This window comes from Amblyomma mixtum, chromosome 7, assembly GCF_055824585.1.
Source record: "Amblyomma mixtum isolate Tamu chromosome 7, ASM5582458v1, whole genome shotgun sequence".
NCBI classification, from domain to species: Eukaryota; Metazoa; Arthropoda; class Arachnida; order Ixodida; family Ixodidae; genus Amblyomma; species Amblyomma mixtum.
In genome coordinates this window covers 50393373-50419053 of record NC_143018.1, presented here as the reverse complement: position 1 = coordinate 50419053, position 25681 = coordinate 50393373, and the positions used below count along the sequence as shown (strand labels likewise).

General features: G+C 49.8%; 1 protein-coding gene across 1 annotated transcript; it reads left to right on the top strand.

Moving 5' to 3' along the window:
• Window positions 1–8573: 8573 nt before the first annotated feature.
• Window positions 8574–25136, top strand: LOC149336068 (chitin deacetylase 8-like). Its single transcript, XM_089554649.1, has 5 exons — window positions 8574–8707; window positions 12515–12824; window positions 16581–16766; window positions 18621–18857; window positions 24770–25136. Exons 2-5 carry the CDS (start codon window positions 12598–12600, stop codon window positions 25134–25136), a joined length of 1017 nt encoding a protein of 338 aa, XP_089410775.1. The 5' UTR covers window positions 8574–8707; window positions 12515–12597.
• The last annotated feature ends 545 nt before the right edge of the window (window positions 25137–25681 follow it).

The window sequence follows — 25681 nt, the reverse complement described above, 5'->3', positions numbered from 1 at the left end:
TGTTCGCAGAGTAGCGGTTGCTACGAGTTTGCCTTTCTCGGTCATCGCGGCTATCGCGTACGCTTTCTCGGGTGTTGGGTAATTACGTTCGGGCGGCCCTCGAGTTTCTTGACTTTGTGCTCTGGCCTCGCGTCTTCCTTCGTGGTGGACGGAGTGCATGTTTTTCGGTAATGGCTTTGCCGTGAATGCCTTTCTGACGATGGACGGAATTTGCAGGGTGTCCGCGTTAAGAAATTTTTTTTTCCTGATGATGTTGACACTGTCGATGACGTCATGAGGCCACGGGGGGAGGGGGGGCGGGGTCTAGTTCTTGTGGACAGTCGGTGAACGGCAGTTTTTCTGACTGGTGAGCCATATAACTTTTTCGTATTATTAATGGACCGGGTGTATTTGCAAGGACGGTTATAGGTGATTGACCGCTACGTCATGATAATAGGTCGATGTCAATGGCTTGCGGGCGTTGTTTGAGAGGTATTTGCTGCTTAGGTCACGAATTGTATCCGACGACAGTACACGGGCTGTTTAATATTGCGGTTACCAGCATTCCAGTTCGCTAACATGTTTTAGCTTGATACAATGAAACAATGAGCCGTTGTACTTTTGTCTTAACATAATCATCATTACATTTTAACTACAGCGCGGGAGCTGCCGAACGGCTGCACACAGTGTCTTCGATAAGGATATTGTGAATGGTTCGTATCGCCTACAAAAGACTTCCCGGCATTTATCATTAGCGGCAGTCGGGCTGAGCTAGAGAACAGGGAAGTGCATAGACATAGTCGCCTTGCACGTTTGGCTTTGTGCGAACAGCATGGGTCGTGTGCCTCTAAAAACGTTCCTCTTCAACTTCGCCCTGTTTGCAGCGTTCGCGTGGCTCACGTTCCTTACCTGCTGCATGTGTGTAGCGTTCGTATGGCTCGCTTCAGGCGCTCAACGCACAACCAACCTCACCAGCCGAGCTGCTGCTATCGCTACGCAAGGTAAAGTTACACCATTTCATATTCTCATTTCATTTTAAACTTGCCGCCTTAATGGCCCTGTGTTACATAAAGGGAGGGATAACATAGAGTGGCAACATCTTTGCGGAATCCATGTTTACAGGTGATTGCTGCGATTTGATGGGTGGTCATTCCAGCCAGATGCTGCTCTAGGGGAGACTGACGCTCAGAGCGCGATGGTATGGACGCGTAGGCGCGGGGCCCGAATCTTGTGTCTGGTTCGGTATGATATGCATTTTTAAGGCGAAAGCCTTTAGCGCCTCACTCTTAGCCCGCCGCGGTGGCTCAGTGCTTATGGTACTCGGCTGCTGACCCGAAAGACGCGGGCTCGATCCTGGCCGAGGCGGTTGAATTACTATGGAGGCGTAATTCTAGAGGCCCGTGTACTGTGCGATGTCAGTGCACGTTAAAGAACCCCAGGCGGTCGAAATTTCCGCAGCCCTTCACTACGGCGTCTCTCATATCCTGAGTCGCTTTGGGACGTTAAGCCCCATAAACTAAACTAAACTAAACTAAATTAAACTAAACTAAACTAAACTAAACTGAACGGTTCTCGACAGAAGGTTATCGACCGAGGGTTGTCAGCAGAAGGTTGTCAGCGGAAGGTTGTCAGCGGAAGGTTGTGAACTAAACTAAACTAAACTAAACTAAACGGTTCTCGACAGAAGGTTGTCGACCGAGGGTTGTCAGCAGAAGGTTGTCAGCAGAGCTGTTACGCTTTTGTAGTCAGACCAGAAAAGAAACTGTGCACGATGGGATTCGAACCACCATCTTTCCGTTCAGCAGCAGAGCGTGCTAATGGCTACGCTACTTCCTGCCAACGCATATGTAGTTCTCCTTGTCTAGGACGCTGGAGAGCGCTTGCAGAAAAGGCGTCAAATCAGACTGACGCCTCCCAAACGCCCTCCAGTGTCTCCTGCATTGAAGATTCACAAACAATTGTGTACTTAATTAACATCTTAACCACACATCAGTGACACAAGCAGCAACACCGCGCTAAAGGCTTTCGCATCACCGCACTTTAAGCCAACAAAGTGCCCCCCTGAATTTGTTTCTTAATTCGCTTGCTTATTAGAGCAAAAGGTACATCTGAGAGCTTTGCCTGGTATTTACGAAGCAGCATGCGTTTCGTTCTAACCGAAAACTAAACGACATCACTTACATGGGATCACGTAATCAACATATGACCAATGAGAAGCGTAAGCGCTTGCACATGAATGAAGTGACAGTAATAAAATAAGAAGAGGAAGACCCAGAAATTTATCCAATCGACCTCAGAATGGTTAGATAAGTACTGCTGTGGCGCTCTTACCTACAGTCTCCTCTACTGCACGACGGGAAGTTTTATGATTATTAGCGCAGCCGCGTAGCTGTAGACAATACTACCTACCTGATAGAGTGTAGTGTACAGTTATGTGTACCTCTTTCTCAATCTCTTCCTTCAAGCCCACCTTCCTCCCTTCCCTCACGATGGAGGCGGCGAAATGCTAGAGGCCTGTCTACTGGGAGATGTCGGTGCACGATAAAGTACCTCAGGTGGTCGAAATTATCCGGAGCCCTCCAATACGGCGTCCCTCGTAGCCTGAGTCGATTTGAGGCGTTCAACTTCTTAAAACCAAACTAAACCTTAATTCACGGTGCGGTTGAAGTGTGCACCGATAAGTGAAAGTTGCAGCGCTGTATTCTCCCCCCCTCCCCCCCTTTAAAAAAAGAAAGGTCAACTACTGCTCTTTTCCTTACCTTACGACCTTAACACACACACTTGGTGACCCCATATCACTGCCTGAAGTTTTACATAATAATAACTACTACTACCAATTGCCGTTCTGGTGTTAAAATCATGTCTGAACAGTGGGAACCCGGAACAAGCTTTGTTTTTAAGGGCATCCTTGCTGAAAAAAAGTTCTATGATGCAATAACCTCATAGATCATTCATCATAGAATATCATACAATCTGTATGATATATCATACAATTCGTATGATATTCTATGACATCTCTATGATGAGTGTATGATTTTACAGAAATGTATGACATTTGAATGATAATTTTCTATGATTTGTATGGTAAGTCTGTGATATTTGTATGATAAACTGTATGAGTTTATTGCATTATAGAACTTTTTTCAGCAGGGATGTTACCACGTTAGCTACATCTACGTTTCTTTCATGATCGTTCTCGTGCAAAAACGAAATGCAAGTTCCTTGCACCGGTCATATTTTATCACTATCAGTTGAGCCCATATCAAATAACTCGCTGACGCATTGTCTCGCGCGACACAAACACAGCCGATAATTCTTATTTCTGCAACGTTTGTATTGGAACGGACTGGCAGGCCACTAGCATGAAAAGGAATGTAGATGGTTTGAATTAAAGCGCTAAGGTGGTGGTGGTGAAAAGCATTTATTACAGGTAGCACATAGAGAGGTAGTTTGGGAGGTGGTCCCTAGTGCGCCACCCCCCTCACAATACTAGGGATACTCTCTAGACAAGCTGATGTTGATCTATTAAGATTGATTGCGGGACTCTGATAACGAAGAGGCTATAGCCTAGAAACGGAGAATTTTCATTTCGAGAAAAAGAAAGTCGAGAAAGGAAATACTGGCGTTGCAGCTACCGGTCGTCCTCCCAAGTGAACTGCGATGACGTCCATATTTTCATTTGTGCAGCTAACTGCAGTATAGACCACACCGTCGCCCTCGTCTACCCCGGCGATCACAGAGCCTATAATCCCCTCGACGTCTTCGCAATGTCAAAATCGAGTTTGAGACTAGCTGCAGAAGAGTACTTTTTTTTAAATTCAAAGTTTCTCAGCAATTAAAACCTCATTTGCTGCAGGGTGATCGTCAAAAGTCACAAACAGCTGAAGAGCTGAATTTTCCGCCGCCGCGAAGGCTCACTGGCTATCGTGCTCTGCTGCTGACCCGAAAAACACGGGTTCGATCCTGGCCACGACGGTAGAATTTCGATGAAGGCAAAATTCTTGAGGTCCATAGGACTGTGCGGTTTGAGCGCACATTAAAGAATCCCACGTTGTCGGTATTACCGGAGCCCTCCACTGCGGCGTCTCTCATAGCCTGGGCCGCTTTCGTACGTTAAACCCCGTTAACAAACAAATAAACTTCTCATTCGGCTGCTCGCTCAGCTAGATTATGGAGTCTTTTACGCTTAACTTCCGCGTCGGCTGCTTGCACTGCTGAGTCCTGGCGCCTTGCTCTTCCAGCTTCCTCCTTAATTGCCGAAATTTGGTACGTAAGGCAGTCCTAAAGCCGTCGCTAGTCAGAGAGCATTCACCGCAGACACAAGGTCAAAAACGATTAACTGCAGCGCAGGACGCGAGGCGATGACCTGGTGCGCGACGTCGATAACGTCGATAACGTCGAGCAACGAACCGATCCGGTTCTCTCCTCCCTCCGTTCCTTCTTCCTCTCATTGCTCCGGCGGAACTTCGGCTCAAGGGCGTTGTGCTGGCTTACAACTCCCGACGGCGACTTTGGCGAAAGGGGACCATTATGCTGTCGCAATGAAAAGACAGGTAAAAAAAAAAATTGACTCCGAAAGAAACGTACGGGATCCACCAATATCCTTCGCATTTAACGCCCAGAATTTATACCACACTCCATGCCGAAGACCTAAGAGTGATAACTGCAACATTCGACCATTAACGTAACACTCGCGGCAGTCGTCACTCCTCAGTTGACCCAGCTCTTGGTAATATGCTTAAAAGCCAAGTTTTCGCTTACCACATACTCCTTCGGGATGCCACAGAGCTATTGTACTGGTAATGAGGCATCAAGCCAGTTTCGGGCGTCAAATTTCGGTTGGTCAGCTGGTCTGAGCTGAATAGTGCTCTTGTTTTGATTGTAGTATACAAGTGTATAGCCAGCGACGACACACACAACCCCAGTCTCGCCGAGGAGACAGAATGTCGTTGTCCCACCTGCCAATGGATTCTGTCGTTGGTCAGAGAAAAAAAGGAAGCGTTCTTTGCGCTCTCTCGAGGTGGCTGGTGTCGGGTGTGCACCCTAGCTAATGATGATGATAAGTGGTAATGTAGAAAGGAAAGAAGCAGTAACTATCACACTGTATTGGAGCTCCTGTAAAGCGGTTATTGGTTGATGGAGCGTGCAAGGGGGGACTGGGTCGCAGTGAAATAAATTAACTGAGTTGCCGTTTAACTGCCCCCTTTAAAGAGGTCACGGCAACGGGCCTGGGCAAGGGAAGGGAATAGAAAAGGATAGAAGAGGGGATATGGAGGTTGAAGAACGGGGAAAGGATATAGATATAGAGCGGAGATTTAGGGTGATCAGGCATCCGTTGCATATGCGGAGGAAGAAGAGTCAAGGGATGTGCGGGTTGTGGCAGGAGCTATAGGCATCCGAGGGGCCAGCACTGTGGACAGGTCTGCGCACACTGCCGCTCCCAGCACGAGCAGCAGCCTCTCCCAACCTCGGAGCCAAAAGCATCACTGCGGCTAACCCTAAATGAACCCACCACGCAGGCACCGACGCTCGCCACCGCCAGATCAAGCGGCCGCAGTAAGCGGAATCACCGTCCAAACACTTAGAATATGTTTTCAAGGGGTTCGTCAATTCCACACAGAGGCAACACACCCCTACGCCCACGCAGAGCTGCGCCAACGAGCCACGGTACCCCCGACAGGAGGGGAATCCGTTGAGAACTCATCAGCGGCACTAACGCGCCTCTTTCCGAGACGCGGTGATGACGCTGCCATTGGCCGACCTTCTCAGCTCGCTGCAGGCATACTGGATCCCGGAGCCATCGCAACAACTGCGGCCCGTTTAAGAGGAACATCCAGCAGCCGTTAGAGCTTACCACCACTGATGCCGCCCCGCACGGACGCAGAGCACGGAGCCGCCTCAACTAGAGCCGACGAAAGAGCTGTAGTAGAGGTCCGGGTGCATGATCACGCATGAAACAAAGGATGAAGGAAGGACGAAAGGGGGCAGAAGAATCGCTGTAGTAGAGGACTTCGGATTAATTTTGACCACCGGAGGTTCTTGGCGCACACGGACATTACGTAGCGTACGGGGGTAATTTTCCTGTCGTCTCCATCCAGATATTTCCAGTAGGGCCGAAATTCGATCTCACGACCTCGTGCTTAGCAGTCTAACACCGTTACAAATGAGACAGTGGATTGTGCAGAAAGTACGCAAAAATCGGCCCGTGACTCCATCTCATGATTTCTTACAGGAGCGGCAGTCTCAAGCAATGCCACAATGGCAGGAACAACACCATCCGCGGCTATACCAGCGCTTCCTGCCCTCCCAACGGAAACGGCAGCTCCTCCTCCGGCCGGGTACACTACAGGGGCGTCTAGACTAACAAGCGCACTGGGAAAACCAAATGCGACTGTCGGTAATGTTTATGATTAGATTCCTCCTTACAATAAGAGATCATTTAATGAGAAGGTAAGCATTACCGTGCTTCGATGCTTCGATTCCTTCCAGGAGCTGCTCCCTCAATTCCTGCCACAACCGCAGGAACTAAAGGATCTGCGGCTACCTCAGCGCCTCTTCCCCTCACGACGGGAACGCCAGCTCACACTTCGCCTGGGAACTCTATAGTGGCGTCAAACACAACAAGCGCACTGACCACAAGCGGGAACCTAGATACGACTGCCGGTAATTTTTATCATTACAACCCTCCTTAGGATCAGAGATCATGTAATGAGAAGGTAAAGATTACCGTGCTTTGATTCTTTCCAGGAGCTGCAGTCTCAATCCCTGCCACAACTGCAGGAACTACAGGATCTGCGGCTACCTCAGCGCCTCTTCCCCTCACAACGGGAACGCCAGCTCCCACTTCGCCTGGGAACTCTACAGAGGCGTCAAGCACAACAAGCACACTGACCACAAGCGGGAACCTAGATACGACTGCCGGTAATGTTTATCATTACAACCCTCCTTAGGATCAGATATCATGTAATGCAAAGGTAAAGATTACCGTGCTTTGATTCTTTCCAGGAGCTGCAGTCTCAGTCCCTGCCATAACTACAGGAACTACAGGATCTGCGGCTACCTCAGCGCCTCTTCCCCTCACAACGGGAACGCCAGCTCACACTTCGCCTGGGAACTCTACAGATGCGTCAAATACAACAAGCACACTGCCCACAAGCGGGAACCTAGATACGACTGCCGGTAATGTTTATCATTACAACCCTCCTTAGGATCAGAGATCATGTAATGAGAAGGTAAAGATTACCGTGCTTTGATTCTTTCCAGGAGCTGCAGTCTCAGTCCCTGCCACAACTGCAGGAACTACAGGATCTGCGGCTACCTCAGCGCCTCTTCCCTTCTCAACGGAAACGCCAGCTCCCACTTCGCCTGGGAACTCTACAGAGGCGTCAAGCACAACAAGCACACTGACCACAAGCGGGAACCTAGATACGACCGCCGGTAATGTTTATCATTACAACCCTCCTTAGGATCAGAGATCATGTAATGAGAAGGTAAAGATTACCGTGATTTGATTCTTTCCAGGAGCTGCAGTCTCAGTCCCTGCCACAACTGCAGGAACTACAGGATCTGCGGCTACCTCAGCGCCTCTTCCCTTCTCAACGGAAACGCCAGCTCCCACTTCGCCTGGGAACTCTACAGAGGCGTCAAGCACAACAAGCACACTGACCGCAGACATAAACCCAGATACGACAGCCGGTAATGTTTATCATTACAACCCTCCTTAGGATCAGAGATCATGTAATGAGAAGGTATAGATTACCGTGCTTTGATTCTCTCCAGGAGCTGCAGTCTCAATCCCTGCCACAACTGCAGGAACTACAGGATCTGCGGCTACCTCAGCGCCTCTTCCCCTCACAACGGGAACGCCAGCTCCCACTTCGCCTGGGAACTCTACAGAGGCGTCAAGGACAACAAGCACACTGACCACAAGCGGGAACCTAGATACGACTGCCGGTAATGTTTATCATTACAACCCTCCTTAGGATCAGATATCATGTAATGAAAAGGTAAAGATTACCGTGCTTTGATTCTTTCCAGGAGCTGCAGTCTCAGTCCCTGCCATAACTACAGGAACTACAGGATCTGCGGCGTCCTCAGCGCCTCTTTCCCTCACAACGGGAACGCCAGCTCACACTTCGCCTGGGAACTCTACAGATGCGTCAAATACAACTAGCACACTGCCCACAAGCGGGAACCTAGATACGACTGCCGGTAATGTTTATCATTACAACCCTCCTTAGGATCAGAGATTATGTAATGAGAAGGTAAAGATTACCGTGCTTTGATTCTTTCCAGGAGCTGCAGTCTCAGTCCCTGCCACAACTGCAGGAACTACAGGATTTGCGGCTACCTCAGCGCCTCTTCCCTTCTCAACGGAAACGCCAGCTCCCACTTCGCCTGGGAACTCTACAGAGGCGTCAAGCACAACAAGCACACTGACCGCAGACATAAACCCAGATACGACAGCCGGTAATGCTTATCATTGCAACCATCCTTACCATCGGTGATTGTAATGAGAAGGTAAAGATTGTTGTGTTTCGATTCTTTCCAGGAGCTGCAGTCTCAATCCCTGCCACAACTGCAGGAACTACAGGATCTGCGGCTACCTTAGCGCATTCTGCTCTCACAACGGGAGCGCCAGCTCCCTCTTCGCCCGGGAAGTCTACAGTGGCGTCAAGCAGAACTACAAGCGTATCGGACACAAGCGGAACAACATTTACAACACCGGGTAATACCACCCTGTGATGCTTTAGTGGAATGTGCAGAGCATAGAATGTATTCTGCAGAGCGACTGTTTTAGTTGAGCCGGCAAATGTATATTGCAATCCTCCACGCTTTGACTCTGACTGGCAGGGATCCGTCTTGGCGTCTTAGTGGCTACGGCGTTCGGCTCCTGAGCCTAAGGTCGCATGGTCGAATCCCGACCGCTAGGGCCCCATTTCAATGGAGACGGAAGGTGAAAATGCCCTTGTTCTTTGCGATGGCAATGCATCTGAAAAAGATTCGGCAGAGACGCTTAATACTGCTTACGTGTGAGAATGCGAAAGCGTTAAAATGCTGAGGCAATGACGTCACTTCCTGTTTCGGGACAATGGTGGCCTCACAATGAATTGTCGCGGCCTGCGTTCTAAGCCCATTCCAGAAGAAATTTTTTCCTGATGTCGTAGGCACTGCCGACGACGTCATGAGGTCATATGGGTTTTCTGGCTGTTTCCCGTGGATGGCCGGTCAACGTCGGATTCTGATTGATTAGCCACATAAGAATTTCTTCTGCCGCCGCTACCGACGGGTACCGGCGCCCTCCATTGACCGTGTGCAAGAAGCTGTGTTTATTTCCCTTTGATCATGGGTAGGTAGATTAGTCGGTCTCAAGTTACTCATTCAAAACGAATAATTTTGTAAAACTTATAAATTGACGAGTGCTAGAAGGGTTCGAAAAGTATTATGATTCCAAATGGAATGAGTGAGAGGTGGAGGCCCTGCAGTATAATCTGTCCTGCGGCCGGTTTGAGATCTTGTGTTGACTTGCGTTTTTCAAATATCCCTTTGTAACTTTTTTTGTACGGTGTATATGCAAGAACGAACGCTCTATCCTAAAAAAAAAAATGACTGACAACATCCAGAATAGGCTACATTCAGAGCGTAAAGGAAGGAGATTCAAAAGCTGCCCATCTCAAGTTGTGAAATGTCAGATATCGAGGTCGACTCATCTGGTGAAGAAGCAGTAGTCGTTGCAAGAGCCCGACAAACAAGTAAAACTCAAAAGCAATTTAGGCCATCCCATGAAATTGTGAGCTGTAGTTAAGACAATGAAAAACCGAGTGATTGCATAACGACACCCTTTTTTGAAAGCAATGAACAAACTTGCCAGAAAAAATCACTCGTTAAGACGCAGCATAATAACTTCTTATGAAGATATAATACAAAAAATCATGCGACCCCCCCCCCCCCCCCCACCAAGAAGAATGATCTTTGCCACACTAATAATCTGTGGTGACTCAAATTTTCAGAATTTCATTTTATTTCCTGCAGAAAGCTGCATAGTATCAGTTCCGAATGGAAATTGCCAAGGCGCACCTAAATGCCTTCAAACTGGAAATCAAAACAAGTGGTCGCCCTGCCTCTTATACACTGCCTCCCACCAGAATCAACACTTCGACAAGAACACGCACTGGCTCACACAATGTGACAAAAAACAAAGGTGCAAGCTTTTCATCGTGTTATACTCGCGTCGTCTAAGTGAGCAGTGCAACACAAAACTCTACATATACGAAGACTCGCATTTTTTCAATGCTTTTCGTGCGGCAATATTTTTTTACCCCACTAGTCCGATTGCGCATATCCCACCCGCTAGGTCCCACTGATTCTGATTGGAATCATGCATTAAAATGGATGAAGAAAAGACTGAGCCCGAATTTAATAATTTTTTTGGAATTTCTCTTTCTAAACCCGCAAACCTATTAGTCTACCTTTATTGCAAACAGCCTTAATTTAGGCCTGAAATGGACATGGGCCCGTTGTTGCGTTTTGCGTCGGTATAGTCGTAGGAGTTTCAGTAAGGTATTTGTCTGGCCTAGTCGGCACATGGTTCAACCTGAAGGCACAGCGCACGAAGGACGGAACTAAGAAAGAGACAAACACAGCACACATAGTTACTGTGTTTGTTTAGCGCTGTGCCTTCAGTTTGATCGTAGTAGTTTGCCTAACCAGTGGGTGGCTGCCGTGGGACAGCCTGGCAGGGTGGTCACTTTGGGAGAAGGGCCTGATAAGATTACGAATGCCTAACAGAGAGTGATTGCCACCACACCCTTCCTGAGGGCGGTTATCCTGGAAGGAGAAAGGCCTGATAACATTAGGAACGCATAACAGAGGGTGATCGCCACCAGACACTTCCGGAGATGGTTACCGTCGAAGGAGAAGGGCCTGATCAGATTGATTAGGAATGCACAACAGAGGGTGACTGCCACCAGACCCTTCTGGAGGGTGCCTACATTGGGTGGAGAAGGGCCTGATGAGATGGAATGTGTAACAGAGGTTGTTTTCCACCAGACCTCCCAGAGGGTGGTCACCATGGAAAGAGAAGGGCCTGATAAGATAAGAAATGCATACCAGACCCTTCAGGGGGGTGCTTACCGTGGAAGGAAGGAGGAAGGCATGGCACGAGCAGATAAATGCGCAACCAGAAGGTGGTTACCACTGGATGAACTCGGAGAGGGGTAACTACGCAAGGTGGAGGAAGAGTAATACCTCAGCGCTTGCCACTGAATCTCGCGCTAAACAGTAGTGACCGTCCTGTGAGTTGTGCAGCGGCAGCTGTTAATGCCCGTTCCCGGATTTCGCGTCGTAGTAGTAGTAGTAGTCGGCATAAGCAGTTGGTGAGTTGCTATGGGAACCACTGGGACGGTGGTTACCGTGTAAGGAAGAGACGATATGACGAGTGGAGGAATCAACCAGAGGATATTTACTGTGGAAGAAGATGGGGATAGCGAGGGCGGAGGAATCCTCCGCTGTATGACGGCTAGTGTGGAAGGAGGAAGGAATGGCGATAAGGTAGGAAAGCTTAACCGGAGGGACGTTGCCACGGGAACCACCCGGTGGGTGCACTCTGTTGGAGGTAGTATGGCGAGAGCAGACGAGTGCGCTACCGCAGGGTGGTTACCGTGAAAGGAGGAGGGTATGGCCAGAGCTTAAGAAGATGCAATCGAGGGGGTGGTTTCCATGGGAACCACGCCGACGTATAGTTATCGAAGAAGGAGGAAGTATGGGAAGTGCAAGGAATGAACAGCCGTAGGGTGTAGGCCATGGGAACCATCTGAAGAGTGGTTATACCTCGGAAGGAGAGAGAGCATGGCGAGACCGGAGGAATGTAGCACGTTACGTCCATGGGGGCTGCTGCGAAACGCGCCGCCTGAGGAGAGGCTTTCGCTTGGGCCAGCGGAATGGAGAGCAGCGCCAATTGAAGAATGCGTATGTGTGCATGAAAACTAAAAATATCCTTCTGCAACTACCTATATATGTGTGTGCCTCTGTGTGTGTGTGTGTGTGTGTTTGCGTGCGTGCGTGCGTGCGCATGTCGCTCTGAAATACTTTACCTCAGTATTAATAATACATCAATAGGTGCCGCGGATCCTCCCGTTAATTTTTACCTTAAAAACAAACACTTCATGTGCAGAAAATCGTAGTTGCCATTAAACTTTGTCAGCAGGGCCTTGTGAACTTCGTGAAGTTCAAGGACCCCAAGCGACACATGGGCTCTGATGGAGCCGTAGCGGAGTGCTCCACATTAATTTAGATCATCTTGGTTTCTTAAAAGTGCGCTGACATCGTACAGCATACGGGCGCCTATTGCGTTTAAGCTCCCTCAGAACGCAGCCGCCAGGGCTGGGATCGAACCCGCTACCTTAGTATCGCCAGCAGAACGCCAAAGCCTTGATCCAGCGTGATGGGTTGGTCACAAGAGGCAGCGACCTAGTCTGCTTCTTGCACAGTTCAGCTGCGCAGATCCACATTCTTCCACATTTTCTGCGCCTTGCAGCATTGGACCTGGATGCCGGCTGCGACGACACCGTGTGCAAGCCTCCCCACTGCGCATGCGCGACTGACCTTTCGCCGGCTGGAATGCAAATAGACCAAGTGCCTCAGTTCGTTATGCTGATGTTTGACGACACGGTCAACTTGGTCAACATGAAATTCTACCGGGAGCTGCTTGAAGGTGCCCGCAGGAAGAACAAGGCCGACGGCTGCGGCATCGCGGCCACCTTCTTCGTGTCCCACGAATACCTGGACTACGTGGTCGCCAACGAACTCCACTCTTGGGGCAACGAGATCGCCGTGCACTCGATCAGGTGAGCTGGTTCGAGCGTATACACACTGCGCAACACTCTGCTCATGTGACGTCATCTGCACTGTGCGCCTATATGTATAAACCATTGCTGCGCAACAACATGGCAGTAGAACCTGCAAGCCTTGGCGGTAAAGCCTGAAGACGAGTCTGTACTGACCCGCTGCGAGCCCAGTGTGGTATAGGAGGTATTCACTGAGGCCGCGCTACCAGACGGCGCGAGCGTCGTCGCGGCAGGCGCGCCATGTTTGCGGTCGTTTCAGGCCAGCTCGCGCAGTGTCACGGTGCGCAGTGAGGTACCCGGCCTGAACTGTTAGTGATCCGTAACATATTTGTACGTTGTTGAATACGTCAGCGACCACTTATCTTTGTGGAGCGCGTATTGTGCATGAAGTTTGCAGCAGAATTCTTCTGCGCCGTGATATAACCGAGCTGCCTCAACTCGGCAGCAAAACTGGCTGGCTGCGCTGCACGCAAGAACGTACACGACTTGCAGCTTTTAATATCAGTTGATAACTGTCAGCTAGTCATGCAGGGCACATCGTGGATAAACAGCACGATTAATTACCGAAATTCCAGAACTGCCACTGCCGAAATTGATAATTCAAGCGCCTAGCTGTAGTCCGCGAACTGCTGACGCTTCTCAGATGTACGGTCTTTCAGCAGAAAGGCAAAGCGTCGTAATACTGCCATGCGCTCGCAGCACGAACGGCAGACACAGCGAGAATGTTTTGCAGTTTTGATTGTAGCTACGTAGCGCTGCTTCGTATGCACAAGACCGTTTTCGCAGCAACGCAGTGTGCAGCCGTTCCGCTAGATTCAGTTGTAACACGTCACTTTCAGCAGGTAGAGATGACAAGTTAAGCTACATCTAAGTGAACAGACCCTTCGAATTACACACCTCTTCAAAAACGGCACTTCGGCCGTCGGCACCGCGGACGTCGGCACCCACAGCACGACTCTTGGACTCACCCGCTTGTCAAGTAATTGCACCCTCTCATAGGTTTATATCCTTTAATTCCTTGGCCTGCCAGCAAACTTAAGCCGTGCACAAGGTGGGCCTCGATACCGGTGAATTCAACGCGCGGCAGCAGTCTTGTATACGTCGCACACCATGCCGGTGCCTCCGCATTCCTACGGGGGGTCGACCTTTTCACAAAGTAGAACCTTCTGAGCGTGCCCGCTCTTTTCTGCTTCGCACAGTTCACGGAATATTCACTCAGTCACGCGGCGGCACGGGTCGGACAGAAATTACGTGCGGCGAGACGCGAAATACACTCACATTTCATCCATGACAAGCTATTCAAACGCTGCCGCTGGCTGCGGCGGCCGCGCGCGCGACCACCAACATGGCGAATGCCGCGCCGGCCGCTAGCGCCCCTTGAGGATGACGTCATGTGAATACCTCCTATACCAAGAATGCTTGCTTATAATGGGGGACGAAATTAACAATTCACTGCTTCGACAAGAACTGAAATTTTAATGAGAAGATTTTACTTCCAAGCGCTCAGATCATGAAAGCGTTGAAGAATTTCTGCCCTCAAGTTTTAGTTTCATGGTAGCGGCCTACATTGCATCGATTCAATCACGTGATCAGAAACCATCATTGCTGATAGATCGTGTGCTGTATATTTCGTCCAGAGAGTAGCAAGAGCAACTACCTGGAGTCGTTACATCAAAGCGCAACTGAAGAGGTTTTGGGATTTTAGGACCTTAAGGAGCTCGAATGTAGTAAAGCACGCAAAGTCTTTTTGTGCTAGCATTTAAAATTGTGACCTATTGTGACGAAAAAAAATTTTGCCCCGCAGGGTGGCTGAGTGGAATTCACTACCGCCTAATGTTTTCGAGTCAATATATTTTGTGGCTGATGTAGAGCGTCTTGTCTTGGTTGGCTAGAATTTGATCCTATTTTATACAGTGCTTGTGAATTTTCTTGTGTTGTTTGTTTTTGGTCTTTTGTTAACGCTACTTTTGCCGTGACGTTTTTCAAATCTTTTTTATGGTCACTCCTGCTAGGGCTGAAAAAATGGCCTTCAGTAAAATTGCATATACATAGATAAATAAGTAAATAAATAAAGCTGCGGCGTGGTTCAGCTTTCTCCGCAGCGCACAGCGCCAGGCAGGGGCAATAGGAGACTCATGATGCGTCATCTTCTACGGTGGTACATTTCAAACATCATTTTAAAAGCAGAAACAGTTTCTCGAAGGAGAAAACACTGAAGGTAAACCCGCGCAGCTTTGTAAGGCGGCATCCGAGGACGCACGGTAGGATGTGGGTGTAGGCAGCAGAAATTTGAAATCCAGCCAGCGATGACGTCATCACTGCGATTTTCTGCCCTTTGCGGACGCGCTGAAGAGAAGCGTGAACGTGACCGCGGCCTCTGTCAACGACTCCTACATTGACCGTTTTAAATGCTCGCGCAAAAAAAAAAAGAAACTTTGCGTGCTTTACCTACAGGGTTATTGAAATCGAAACGCTAGATCCAGTCCAGTTCTAAAAAAAAAACGATTCAGCTTCCCTGTAACGTCTGCCACCGCGGGCAGCAAAGAAGGGAAGGCAACGTACATGGTCGTGCACCCGCTGCTTTTGCTCAACGCTGAGCATTAGACACCTTTAGCCTACCGTGTACCGTTTTACCGTTAGCGTTACCGGAGTACCGGAAAACCGCACACCGCCAATGCTCATCCGCAAATCACCTTGACGGCGCCAGATGGCGCCAGGTACCCGGCAGCTGCGCGCGCGCCTGCAGCATCGGGACCAATCAGCGCGAGCTCACCGGCGGTGGGCGGGATCCCGCTATTCCGTACCGGTAACACGGTACACAGTATGTCAAAGGTGCCTGTTATTAGACACCTGTAGCATATCGTGTACCGTGTTACTTTTACCGGAGTACCGGAATCCCGCCCACCGCCGGTGAGCACATGCTGATTGCTACTGATGCTGCAGGCGTGCGCGCAGATTCCGGGTACCTGGCGCCATCTGGCGCCGTCAAGGCGATTTGCGCATGCGCAATGCCTGCGCGCGGGCTCCCGGTACTCCGGCACCGATAACGGCAACACGGCCGGTACACGGTATGGTAAAGGTGTCTATTAACTGTATGCTGGAGGAGATCGCCTTGCTAGTATAAAACCTCCTTTCACCACGTCCTCGTGGTCGCAGCTGTGAGTGCCTCAGTATTCGCGACAACTCACCCAGTGCCTAATGGGCGGTGAAAATCTCGCTATGTGCCAACGGTTGCTCGAGCAGGCACACAAGCAGGCGTTCGCCAGTCACTCGGCCTGCACGTGCAACAACTGCGGCGCAGCTGAAATACTCCGTTGGGATTTTTAGAGGCAACCTCCCAAAAGGCGGTGCCTGCCGGGATACAGCGTTGTAACGTGGCAGCCTAGTGCTGCCCACCGAATATGAGAATGAATGATCTGTATGCGGACGAGGCAATCCCGTTGAATGCGGGGTGCCCTTTCGTTCATATTAGAGCAATAGTTTCGCGATAGGCTTTCTTATAAAATCGACGATGTCGTCTTGCGTGTAATTTGTCACAACCGAAAACTCCTTTGTTTACTTGGGTGACAATGCGTCTGATATCCGGGGGTCCTGGAGAATAAATACCCTGGTACAACCACGACGGGGTCGAAGAGTCATCGTTCAATTCAGTGCAGTAAGAAAACCACGGTGCACCTAGCGATGATTGCGCTTTCGCGCCGGCTGCAACATGCCACTATCACTCACACCTCATTTGCTGGTCTTGCCCCCGCCCAGCCACAAAAGCGGCTTGCAGTACTGGCAGACCGTAAACAGCACCCAGCGGGAACAAGAAGTGCTGGACCAGAAGATCATGCTGGAAACCTTCGCCAACATCCCCTCATCTAACGTCACGGGCGTTCGCGGACCCTTCCATAAAACCGGTGGAGACCAGGGCTTCAGACTGCTGCTGCAGCACTTCCGGTTGGGATGGTTTTTCTTGAAAGTCTTTCAATTTTTGGAATTTGTTTATGTGTCTCATGGGGCTGTGGGTTAGTTCTTTCGGCTGTAATAGAAGGCGGACGCTACACTTTAGCCTAAGTATCGAATTTATTCAAGCGCAAAACTTGTAAAATTCTCAGGTCAAATGGTTCGCTTTTGAGACTTACAGCGAAACGCTTAATGATTTTCAGACAACCAAAATCTCTTAAAAGGCGAGCACATGTCTTCTGCCAAGCCTGATGAGATTTAGTTCTACAGGAATGTTACACGCAAACTCCTACAAGGCTACCTCAAAAGCAATCCGTATGGCCTGCATACTTTCGACCACGCTTGTATGTACCATGGTTTGCCTACTACCCAAGCAGGCGAGTGAAAAGGCGCGTAACAACAGAACTTAGCCAGCGGCAAGCAAACCGCGGGATCGTCAACGTGGATGGCGTAAGAGTCGCTACACGCTGCTATAAGGGAATGCGAACATAACCTTATGCGAACCTTAATACCTTAATGCGAACATGCCTTATCAAAAAAGTGATGTACGTTACAATCAAATGTACTAAACCAAAACAATTAAAAATCGGTAATAATAGTGGCGTTTTGAATGGTAAGAAGACCACAAGTATGTAAACAATTGCTTTATCTGATTGGTTTCGTCCTGACCGACAATTTTGGCGCTTCAGTTGTGCTGCCTAGTTGATGTCGCGACCACTTAGTTCCAAAGCACTAACGATCCCCGTCTTGACGGGTTATGTTAGTTGACTTTGACGTGTTCGAAATGTTGAACAAGCGATGAAACTGCAGTCAGTGGATACATTTTCATAGTACCTCATCCCTTTTCCTAGCGCTCCTGGGATTGGGAGAAACATGGTTGCCGCAGTAAAGTTGCCATCCCAGGAAACGTCAACGTTTCCACGGAATTTCCATAGAGCACAGAGCTTCGAAAGCCTCCGGGGCTTTCTTGTGGGGCCCGCATGTGTGCTCAAGGTGCTCGTTCAACAAATTCAGAAAATTTTGTTGCGAAAGTAACACTACGCCAGCCAGCTCGGCTCGTCGCGTGGTCGCACTTCAGCCGTATGCCGTGGCCAACGAACGACCTTTAGCCGCCGTTGCCTAGCAACGCCACAGCCGCGCTCCAACAGATGGCGCCGCCGTCGACCCCGCTGCCGTTGCCGCTCCCTCCACCACATGTGCTCTGCTGGGGTAGAGAGAGAGGAGCTGTCGCCTAGCCGGGGGTATATATATATATATATATATATATATATATATATATATATATATATATATATATAGAGAGAGAGAGAGAGAGAGAGAGAGGCAACAACGAAAGAACGAAGCGAGGGAGAGACAACGCGCTCAATTGTTTTCGCAATTCAACTAGGGTTAACCAGAGCTAAACCACTGCCAAATTTTGCTTCCAGTTTTTTTTTAGTTTTCTTTCACGATATCTACGAAGCTAGCGGTACCTACTTTGCAAAAGTTTTAAATTGTAATAATGATGTTGCGAAGTAGGACATACAGGGAACTACAGATGCGACAGTAGAGCTGGGAACAAAAATTACTAAGTTGAAAATATTTCAAACTTCCTTGACAAATTCCTGTTTTCTGGCTTTCACTGAAGAATATTAAGGATTAAAGTCGAAATACAATGAGATAGCGCTGGCACAAATGCAGAATTTGCTTTCTTTCGCCGTGGAAAAGTGAGCAAAAAAGGGATTTATCGATCTCAGTAAGACTATTTTCGATGTCATCTAACATCTCTGAGCAGCATTCATATTCTGGACTGAGGTTACTCGAAGTAAGGAAGAGATTGATGGTCTTTGCGGGGTTGTCTTCCGGCAGATACGACAGCACAATCGTGCATCACCGGAGTAACGACGGGAAGCAGCCAATCTTTCCGTACACCATGGACTTCGGCATCCAGCGTACCTGCGACGTCCACCCCTGCCCCCATGGCACCTACCCGGGATTCTGGGAGCTGCCTGTCAACGTGCTGTTGCGGGAACGGTGGCCGTGTGCAATGGCAGACGCCTGCCTGCCGCAGCCCACCTCGGCCAGTGACACCTTCGAGTTCCTCAGGTCGGTTATGCTGCTGGGAATTCCAGAACGATGTCAGCCCTATTGTTTACACGCTAATAGCCTTGCTTTTTTCATTGCGAAAGCAATACTGCTCTCACTTTCGAGCCATTAGCGTGGTCGTGGCGCTTCCACCAAAGACGTTTAGCTGGCCCCTGTGGTGACGTCACGCCTGACCGAGAGAGACAGGGTCCCAGCTCGCGCGGTTAGCATGGGCGTGGCGGAGCTGCCACGGAGCACTGCGCAGCTGCCGCGAGAGGGCGCGCGTTGCTATGACGTCACACCAGGGGGATAAAGGTGGGGGAGCAGCTCGTTGCTCCCAGTTGCCGTGTTGGAGCTACCTCGGTATGTCGGATGATGTGTAAAGGCAAAGCTCCAACGAAATGCAGCAGCCAGGAAACGCCGGCGCGCTGAAGAAACAGATGAAGAGGTGGCGGCTCGGCTCGAGCCAGTAGGCAAGCCCGTGCATTTCCTTTTCATCCTTCTCCCACTCACAGCAACAACAACAACCGTCGGCGCAGAGCGGCGGTAGACACGGCGGATGCGGGCTGAAGAAACGGATGAAGTTGCTTTCGCAATTTCCGGGCTTAACCAAGCTGAGCCTCTGCCAATTTTTTTTCTTTTAATATACAAATACTGTTATCCCATCTCATTGTGACATGACACTGGTTTGAGCAGATCTTATCTTCCTTGTTACAAGCCATTAAGAAAAGAAATGGCTAGGTGGCTCCTTCAATATCTAATCACACTGCCGCTGTCAAAACACACTCTCCCAACTGTATGGTTGTCCAGTGCTTGTTCAATGCTCGGAGCAGCCGTTCATCAATATGTGCAAAGTAACCAAACCAGAGCGCGCCGGGGCTACCTCGAGCGTACATTTCAGCGGCTTTCCTTGAGCTAAGAGGGTTGGCTCGCAGCGCCCCCGGAGAGTTGCGGCGATAGGTAGCAACTGCCGCTGATGCGCAGGCCGTAAGAGAGAGCGAGCGAGCGCGTCGAGACCGGCTGTGGTTAGGCCAAATGCGAATTAGATGCGCAAGCACTGAGGTTTTTATTTCGGTTCTGGAGTTAAGATGAGTTGCTCATGGGTGGAAGTTGTTCGGACAGTGATGAAGGGTTAATGCGATTATATGCGGAATTGGTCATTCTCTCCATTCATAGATCCCTGGGAGTCCTCATACCCCTCCTGGCGCAGTGGTGCAGCGGTCGAGCGATGCGCCACTGCTCTTCTATGGCAGTACCTGCCATACCGGTAGTACCGGTGGGAGTTGGGTTCCTTTTGTTGGGTAGCTACCTCGGTTGCTTTCCCAAGCAGCCTCTGTCGATTAATTGAGCTGTCGCCTGACACGGTGGGCAGGTTGCTGTATGTATGTATGTATGTATGTATGTATGTATGTATGTATGTATGTATGTATGTATGTATGTATGTATGTATGTATGTGAGTGTATGTATGTATGTATGTATGTATGTATGTATGTATGCATGTATGTATGTATGTATGTATGTATGTATGTATGTATGTATGTATGTATGTATGTATGTATGTGTGTATGCATGCATGCATATATGTATGTATGTATGCATGTATGTATGCATGCATGTGTATGTATGTATTTATGTATGTATGCACACGCATACACCTACCAATCTACCGCCCGGAAACATCTGCCAGTGCTATTACAAGAACTTTATTTTCCACCGATGTAGGAGGCCCCCATCTCCTCGCCCCTGGCGCGCAGGCTCAAGGGGCGGGGGCCGGAGCTTCCGCGACTAAAGACAGGCGAAGGTACAGTGTTTCTTCGCGGCTTCCGTCGCCATGCGCATGACAGTCTTAGTCACATGACAACAACGAAACCAAGAATGTCAAATCAGACCAATATTTTATTGCGAAAGCAATACTGCTCGCAGTTTGAGCCCTTCAGCGTCGTCCCGGCGGTGTAACCATGTTTGACCTTTAGCATGACCTCCGCTCTGACATCACGCCAGACGGAGAGAGACAGAGCCCCAACTCGTCTCGTCGCGGTCGTCCCAGGGTAACCACGGTGCGGCGAGCAGCAGCTGCGCGCCGATGCCCCGAGGAAGCGCTTTGCTGTGATGACGTCACGCCAGACGGACAGAGACAGAGCCCCAACTCGTCTCGTCGCGGTCGTCCCAGCGTAACCACGGTGCGCCAAGCAGCAGCTGCGCGCCGCTGCCGTGAGGAGGCGCTCGCTATGATGACGTCACGCCAGACAGAGCTATATCGGGCTCCGACCCGGCTCGTCGCAGTCGTCCCGGCGTAACCACGCTGTGCGTTTCAGCCAGGCCATGTCGTCCGACATGCACAAGCAAAGGCTGCAACGATTCGCTCAAGCTAGGAAACGACGGCTGGCTGAAGAAACGGATGAAATTGCTTTCGCAATTTCCGGGCTTAACCGAGCTGAGCCCCTGCCAATTTTCAATCTGAGATGACATTAAACTCGCCGCCTGACACGGAGCTGTTGCAGTTGCTTGGAATTCAGTGGACTCTGCAGAGCAATTAGGCGCCTTATTCGCGTCTCCCCTCTTCTCCTCCAGATACATAAAATTTCGAGACGTTGCTCATTAATCGTGCGCGTAGTTGCTCACGTGACACACTATATCTCACACTATTCGCTCTTACGCTGCTCCACTTAACACAAAACGTACCACATCACTGTTTGGGTCGCAAACGGTGGAAGGACGATTGCGCAAATGCTAAATGCAACTTCGCGGCAAAATGGCATAGGGATTGGCCGCCACAGCTGCTCTTCAACATGATAATTTCGATAAGGCATCCATTCATACTGTTTTGGGAGAAGAAAGCAGGGAGGATTGCCGCAGGCGCTAGCACATTAATCAAGCCGTCGATTTGTGATATGCGATCCAATAGCGCTGTCTAAAAACCCTCAGGGGGTCGAAATTTCCGGAGCCCTTCACTACGGCGTCCCTCATAGCCAGAGTCGCTTTGGGACATTAAACCCACCAAACCAAACCAAACCAGACCGAAAAACCAATTTAGTGGTTAGTTACTCTGAGGAAAGGAAATGGCGCAGTAACTGTCTCACTTCTAGGTGGACACCTCAACCACGCTGTGAGGTGTGGTAGGAAGGTTGCAGTGAAAAAGAGGTTCCGTAGTGGAGGGCTCCGGAATAAGTTCTGCCACCTGAGGATCTTTAACATGAACTGACACTGCATTGCACACGGGCACCTTCAGTGTTTTGCCTCTGTCGAAACGTGGCCGCCTCGGTACTGTCGATAAACCGAGCACGAAACTTCTGGAAGTGAGCGGAGGCGCCGAGAAAGGGAGTCGGCGCCGCAGCTAGCTTCGTCTCACTGCAACTGACTTAGTGGGAGCGCTCGATGCATCTCGAACCCTCTGTCTGCGCGCAGCTTCGCAAAGGTCGCGGGGAGAGGAAGACCAGGGCCGTGAGCTGAGACGCGTCAACGGGAGCCTGAGCCTTCGAGCGTGCTCCAGAACAATCTTTTTGTGCTTTTTTGCCGCTATATCGCTTTCCCCCTCGCTCTATCTTCGCTATCGCTGTCTTTAATCCTCCGCTGCGCTTTCTGCGTTCGCTCTCTTTCATCTCCCTGGGCGATCGTTCGCTCATTTACGCCTGAGCCTACATCGAGACACGCACTGAGCGTAGGAACTAGAGCACTGCACGGGCCTCAATCTGAGGCCCAAGCCCGGCCCGGGCCCGGGACCAGAAGCCCGAACCCGGCCCAGGCCCATGGCTTCAAGCCCGGGCCCGGGCCCGGCCCAGGCCCGCTAAATTATTGCTCTAGCGAGCCCGGCCCGGCCCGTGAATCCCGAAATGAGGCCCAGCCCGGGCCCGGCCCGGCCGGTTTCACAGTAATGCTTGAAGTATATTGCTCACTCTGAGCAAGTAGACTGCTACTAGACCGATAATGAACTGGCCGACAAAGGTTCTGAAACCACAGTTTGGCTTGCAAAAAGTTGGTTCTTTTTAACCCTGAAGGAAGTGATTAATAGTAGTGCTCGCCAGCCCCGTCTTTTGGACAGTGATCTCGTGTAGGTGCGCAAAGATAAACACGGAAGTTCCGAGAGCCAAATAAAAAGGGCCGCACAGGAGCGTAATAGACTACTTTTCATTTCCCCATGATTTTAATCAGTTATATTTTTCCGCCCGCGAAGTATAAACATAAAAGCTGCCTAGCAAGCACTGAGATGACATTTTTTTAGTGAACGCGATCTCTCAGGTTGAAGTCATAGCCGAACTGGTCGCCTTTCAGCAGAAACGAAAAGCCAAAAAAGCATGGTATTTCATGGTGCGTGTTTGAAGACTATAAGCGTCCTAAATTTACACCTTCTTCCCGAATGCATTTATAATAGTGTATAGGTATGTTTTGGGATGACGAACGATCAACAGCCAATTAAGGCTGGTTGAATTTTACTCTTACTGGTGGAGCAGAAGATAACGCGCTGACCAAGTGATAACTTACAGGGGAAAACAATTGTCACAACAACCAGGCTGAAGAAGCGAGGAGGGATAGATGTGGTTATGAGATTTACAAACTCTCGCGAGCTTTTGTGGCTATTTCATTTACGAGATGTTCCGGTCAGCTGATCAAAAAGAAAACCAAACGCGCTTTAGTTTGTTAATTTTCTCTCATGAGAAAAATATATCGAGAAAATAAAAGTTATGTTTTTGGGGCTTAAGGGCCCAAGGGGAGTAAGGCTGGGAGAGGCACCGAAGCAAAGGGCTCCGGATCATTTCGACCACCTGGGTTCAACGAGCAATGATACTATAAAGTACATGGCTGTCATGCTTGCCGCCTAAACCGAAATGCGGCCGCCGAGGCTAGGAGTAAACCCTGGTTCCCCGGCTCAGTAGTCAAGAAACTTGACCACTAAGGCACCCCGGAGTGAAAATAGGGAAATAAATAAGTCAATTAAGAAAGCTTAGTTTTTTTTTTCAGCGCGTACTATAACATAGCTCATCCGTGTCGCTGCTCCAACGCCGCAGTTGTGTACTTCACTCTGCAACAGTGAATGAATAGTCGGACACCAGCCGTTTCTGTACGGACCCAATGCCGGCTCGGGTCCGCAGCTTTAAGCCCGAGCCCCGCCCGGGCCCGCAACTTCAGGCCCGGGCCGGGCCGGTCCCGGCCCGGCCCGGGCTTTCGGGCCGGCCCGAGCCCGTGCAGTGCACTAGTAGGAACGAGCGCCTAAGTGCTACGCTCTAAAATGTGCTTACGCGAGTGAATGTGTTGGAGCGTATCGAATGTTAAGTAAGGAGCGTAACATGAGGAGGCGAAATTGTCTACGGGAGCATTTAGCACAGGCTAAATACAGCATCTAAACTGGCTGTCGTCCTAAGCGGGTAAGCGTAAAAAAAATCGCAGTAGAGCGCCAGATCAATGTAGTCGGAGAGTGCAGGCTTGAGAAACTGGAGAAAGCAGCATGAGCGACTTTTCGTTTACAGTAACAACATCTAGCTTTCCGCTGTTCAGATGATGGTGTCTCTCGAACTTTTGTATAACGAAATGAACATGTTTACTTATCGCGAATTTCTCCGACGTGTCGAGTTCGTGCTCGGAACAGATCGGCGCCGTCTCCTATACACCTTGCCAACTTCCTTTTTTTCCGGTTCCCGAAGGTGGGGAACCGGCTAACATATGACATATCGACTAATATGCGAGTAAACACAGTTCATCCTCTTTCGCGAAACAAAACCTACGTACCGCCTACCCTATTCAGTCCCGTAGTTCGCCTGCGCATGCGCTTATACCATCGGGGATAACGCATGTGTCTAAAACGCCAGATGCTGCAGGCGTCTTTCACCAACCATCGGACATTTTCGCCTTCCTTCAGTACACTTCAGGAAGGCACGCCTTTTCCCGCATTTGTGTTTTCATGTTTTAGTTGCCGTACTTCCCTCGTAAACGTATGCAGGTCGAACTTCGAGGACTTCTACACGTCAAACCGGGCCCCTTTTCCGGTATTCCTGCACGAGGCGTATCTGAGGGATCATGGCCGCAAGCAAGGATACCTACAGTTCGTCGACTGGCTCTTGCAAAAAGACGACGTCTACCTGGTGACCGCCTCCGAGGTGCTTCGCTTCATGGAGGACCCCAAGCCACTGAACGAGTACCAACAACTCGTGTGCCCAGGAAGCAGCCCCGTTGTGAACACTCCCTGCCCCAATCCGACTACCTGCTCCTACAAAAACACGCATTTAGGGGGCGATCGCTACATGCGCATTTGTTCCCGCCGCTGTCCTAAAAAGTACCCGTGGGTGGGTAACCCGCAGGGAAAGTAATTAAGGGATCGCTTACCATTTGAACGGTGTTCGATGGCATTCCTACCTTCGTGATAGCATCTGTTGACTCAGTGATTAGACCACGCCGAAAAATGAACGCTGGAAATAGTGCCGATGTAGACGAAACGCAAAAGGCGCCCTTATGCTGTGCGATGTCAGTGCACCTTGAAGATCCTCAGTTGGTCGAAATTATTCCGGAGCCCTCCACTAGGGCAACTCTTTCTTCCTTTCTTCTCTCACTCCCTCCTTTATCCCTTCCCTTACGGAGCGGTTCAGTTGTCCACCAAAATGTGGGACACATACTGCTGCGCCGTTTCCTTTCCTCAAAAACCAATTTTCGACTTTTCAAATAGTGGCTGATTGATTGAAACGCGTAAATGCCCTAGATTTTTGTGATGAAACAGCGCGCAACGACGGTACAGGCAGGACAGTAGACAAGCGCTGCTGCTTTGCATCTGCTGTGTGCGACTATAAACACATTAGCCTACATGTGGTATGTTAATATGCGCATACATTTCTCTTGCTCTTGTCTGTTAAGTGCATTG

What these genes read in the sequence shown, in the direction of transcription:
- LOC149336068 (XM_089554649.1), top strand. Translation starts at nt 12,598, where the DNA reads ATGCAAATAGACCAAGTGCCTCAGTTCGTTATGCTGATGTTTGACGAC. An exon ending in ATCGCCGTGCACTCGATCAG is followed by an intron (nt 12,825 to 16,580) that starts GTGAGCTGGTTC and finishes GCCCCCGCCCAG; the next exon opens with CCACAAAAGCGGCTTGCAGT. An exon ending in GACACCTTCGAGTTCCTCAG is followed by an intron (nt 18,858 to 24,769) that starts GTCGGTTATGCT and finishes AAACGTATGCAG; the next exon opens with GTCGAACTTCGAGGACTTCT.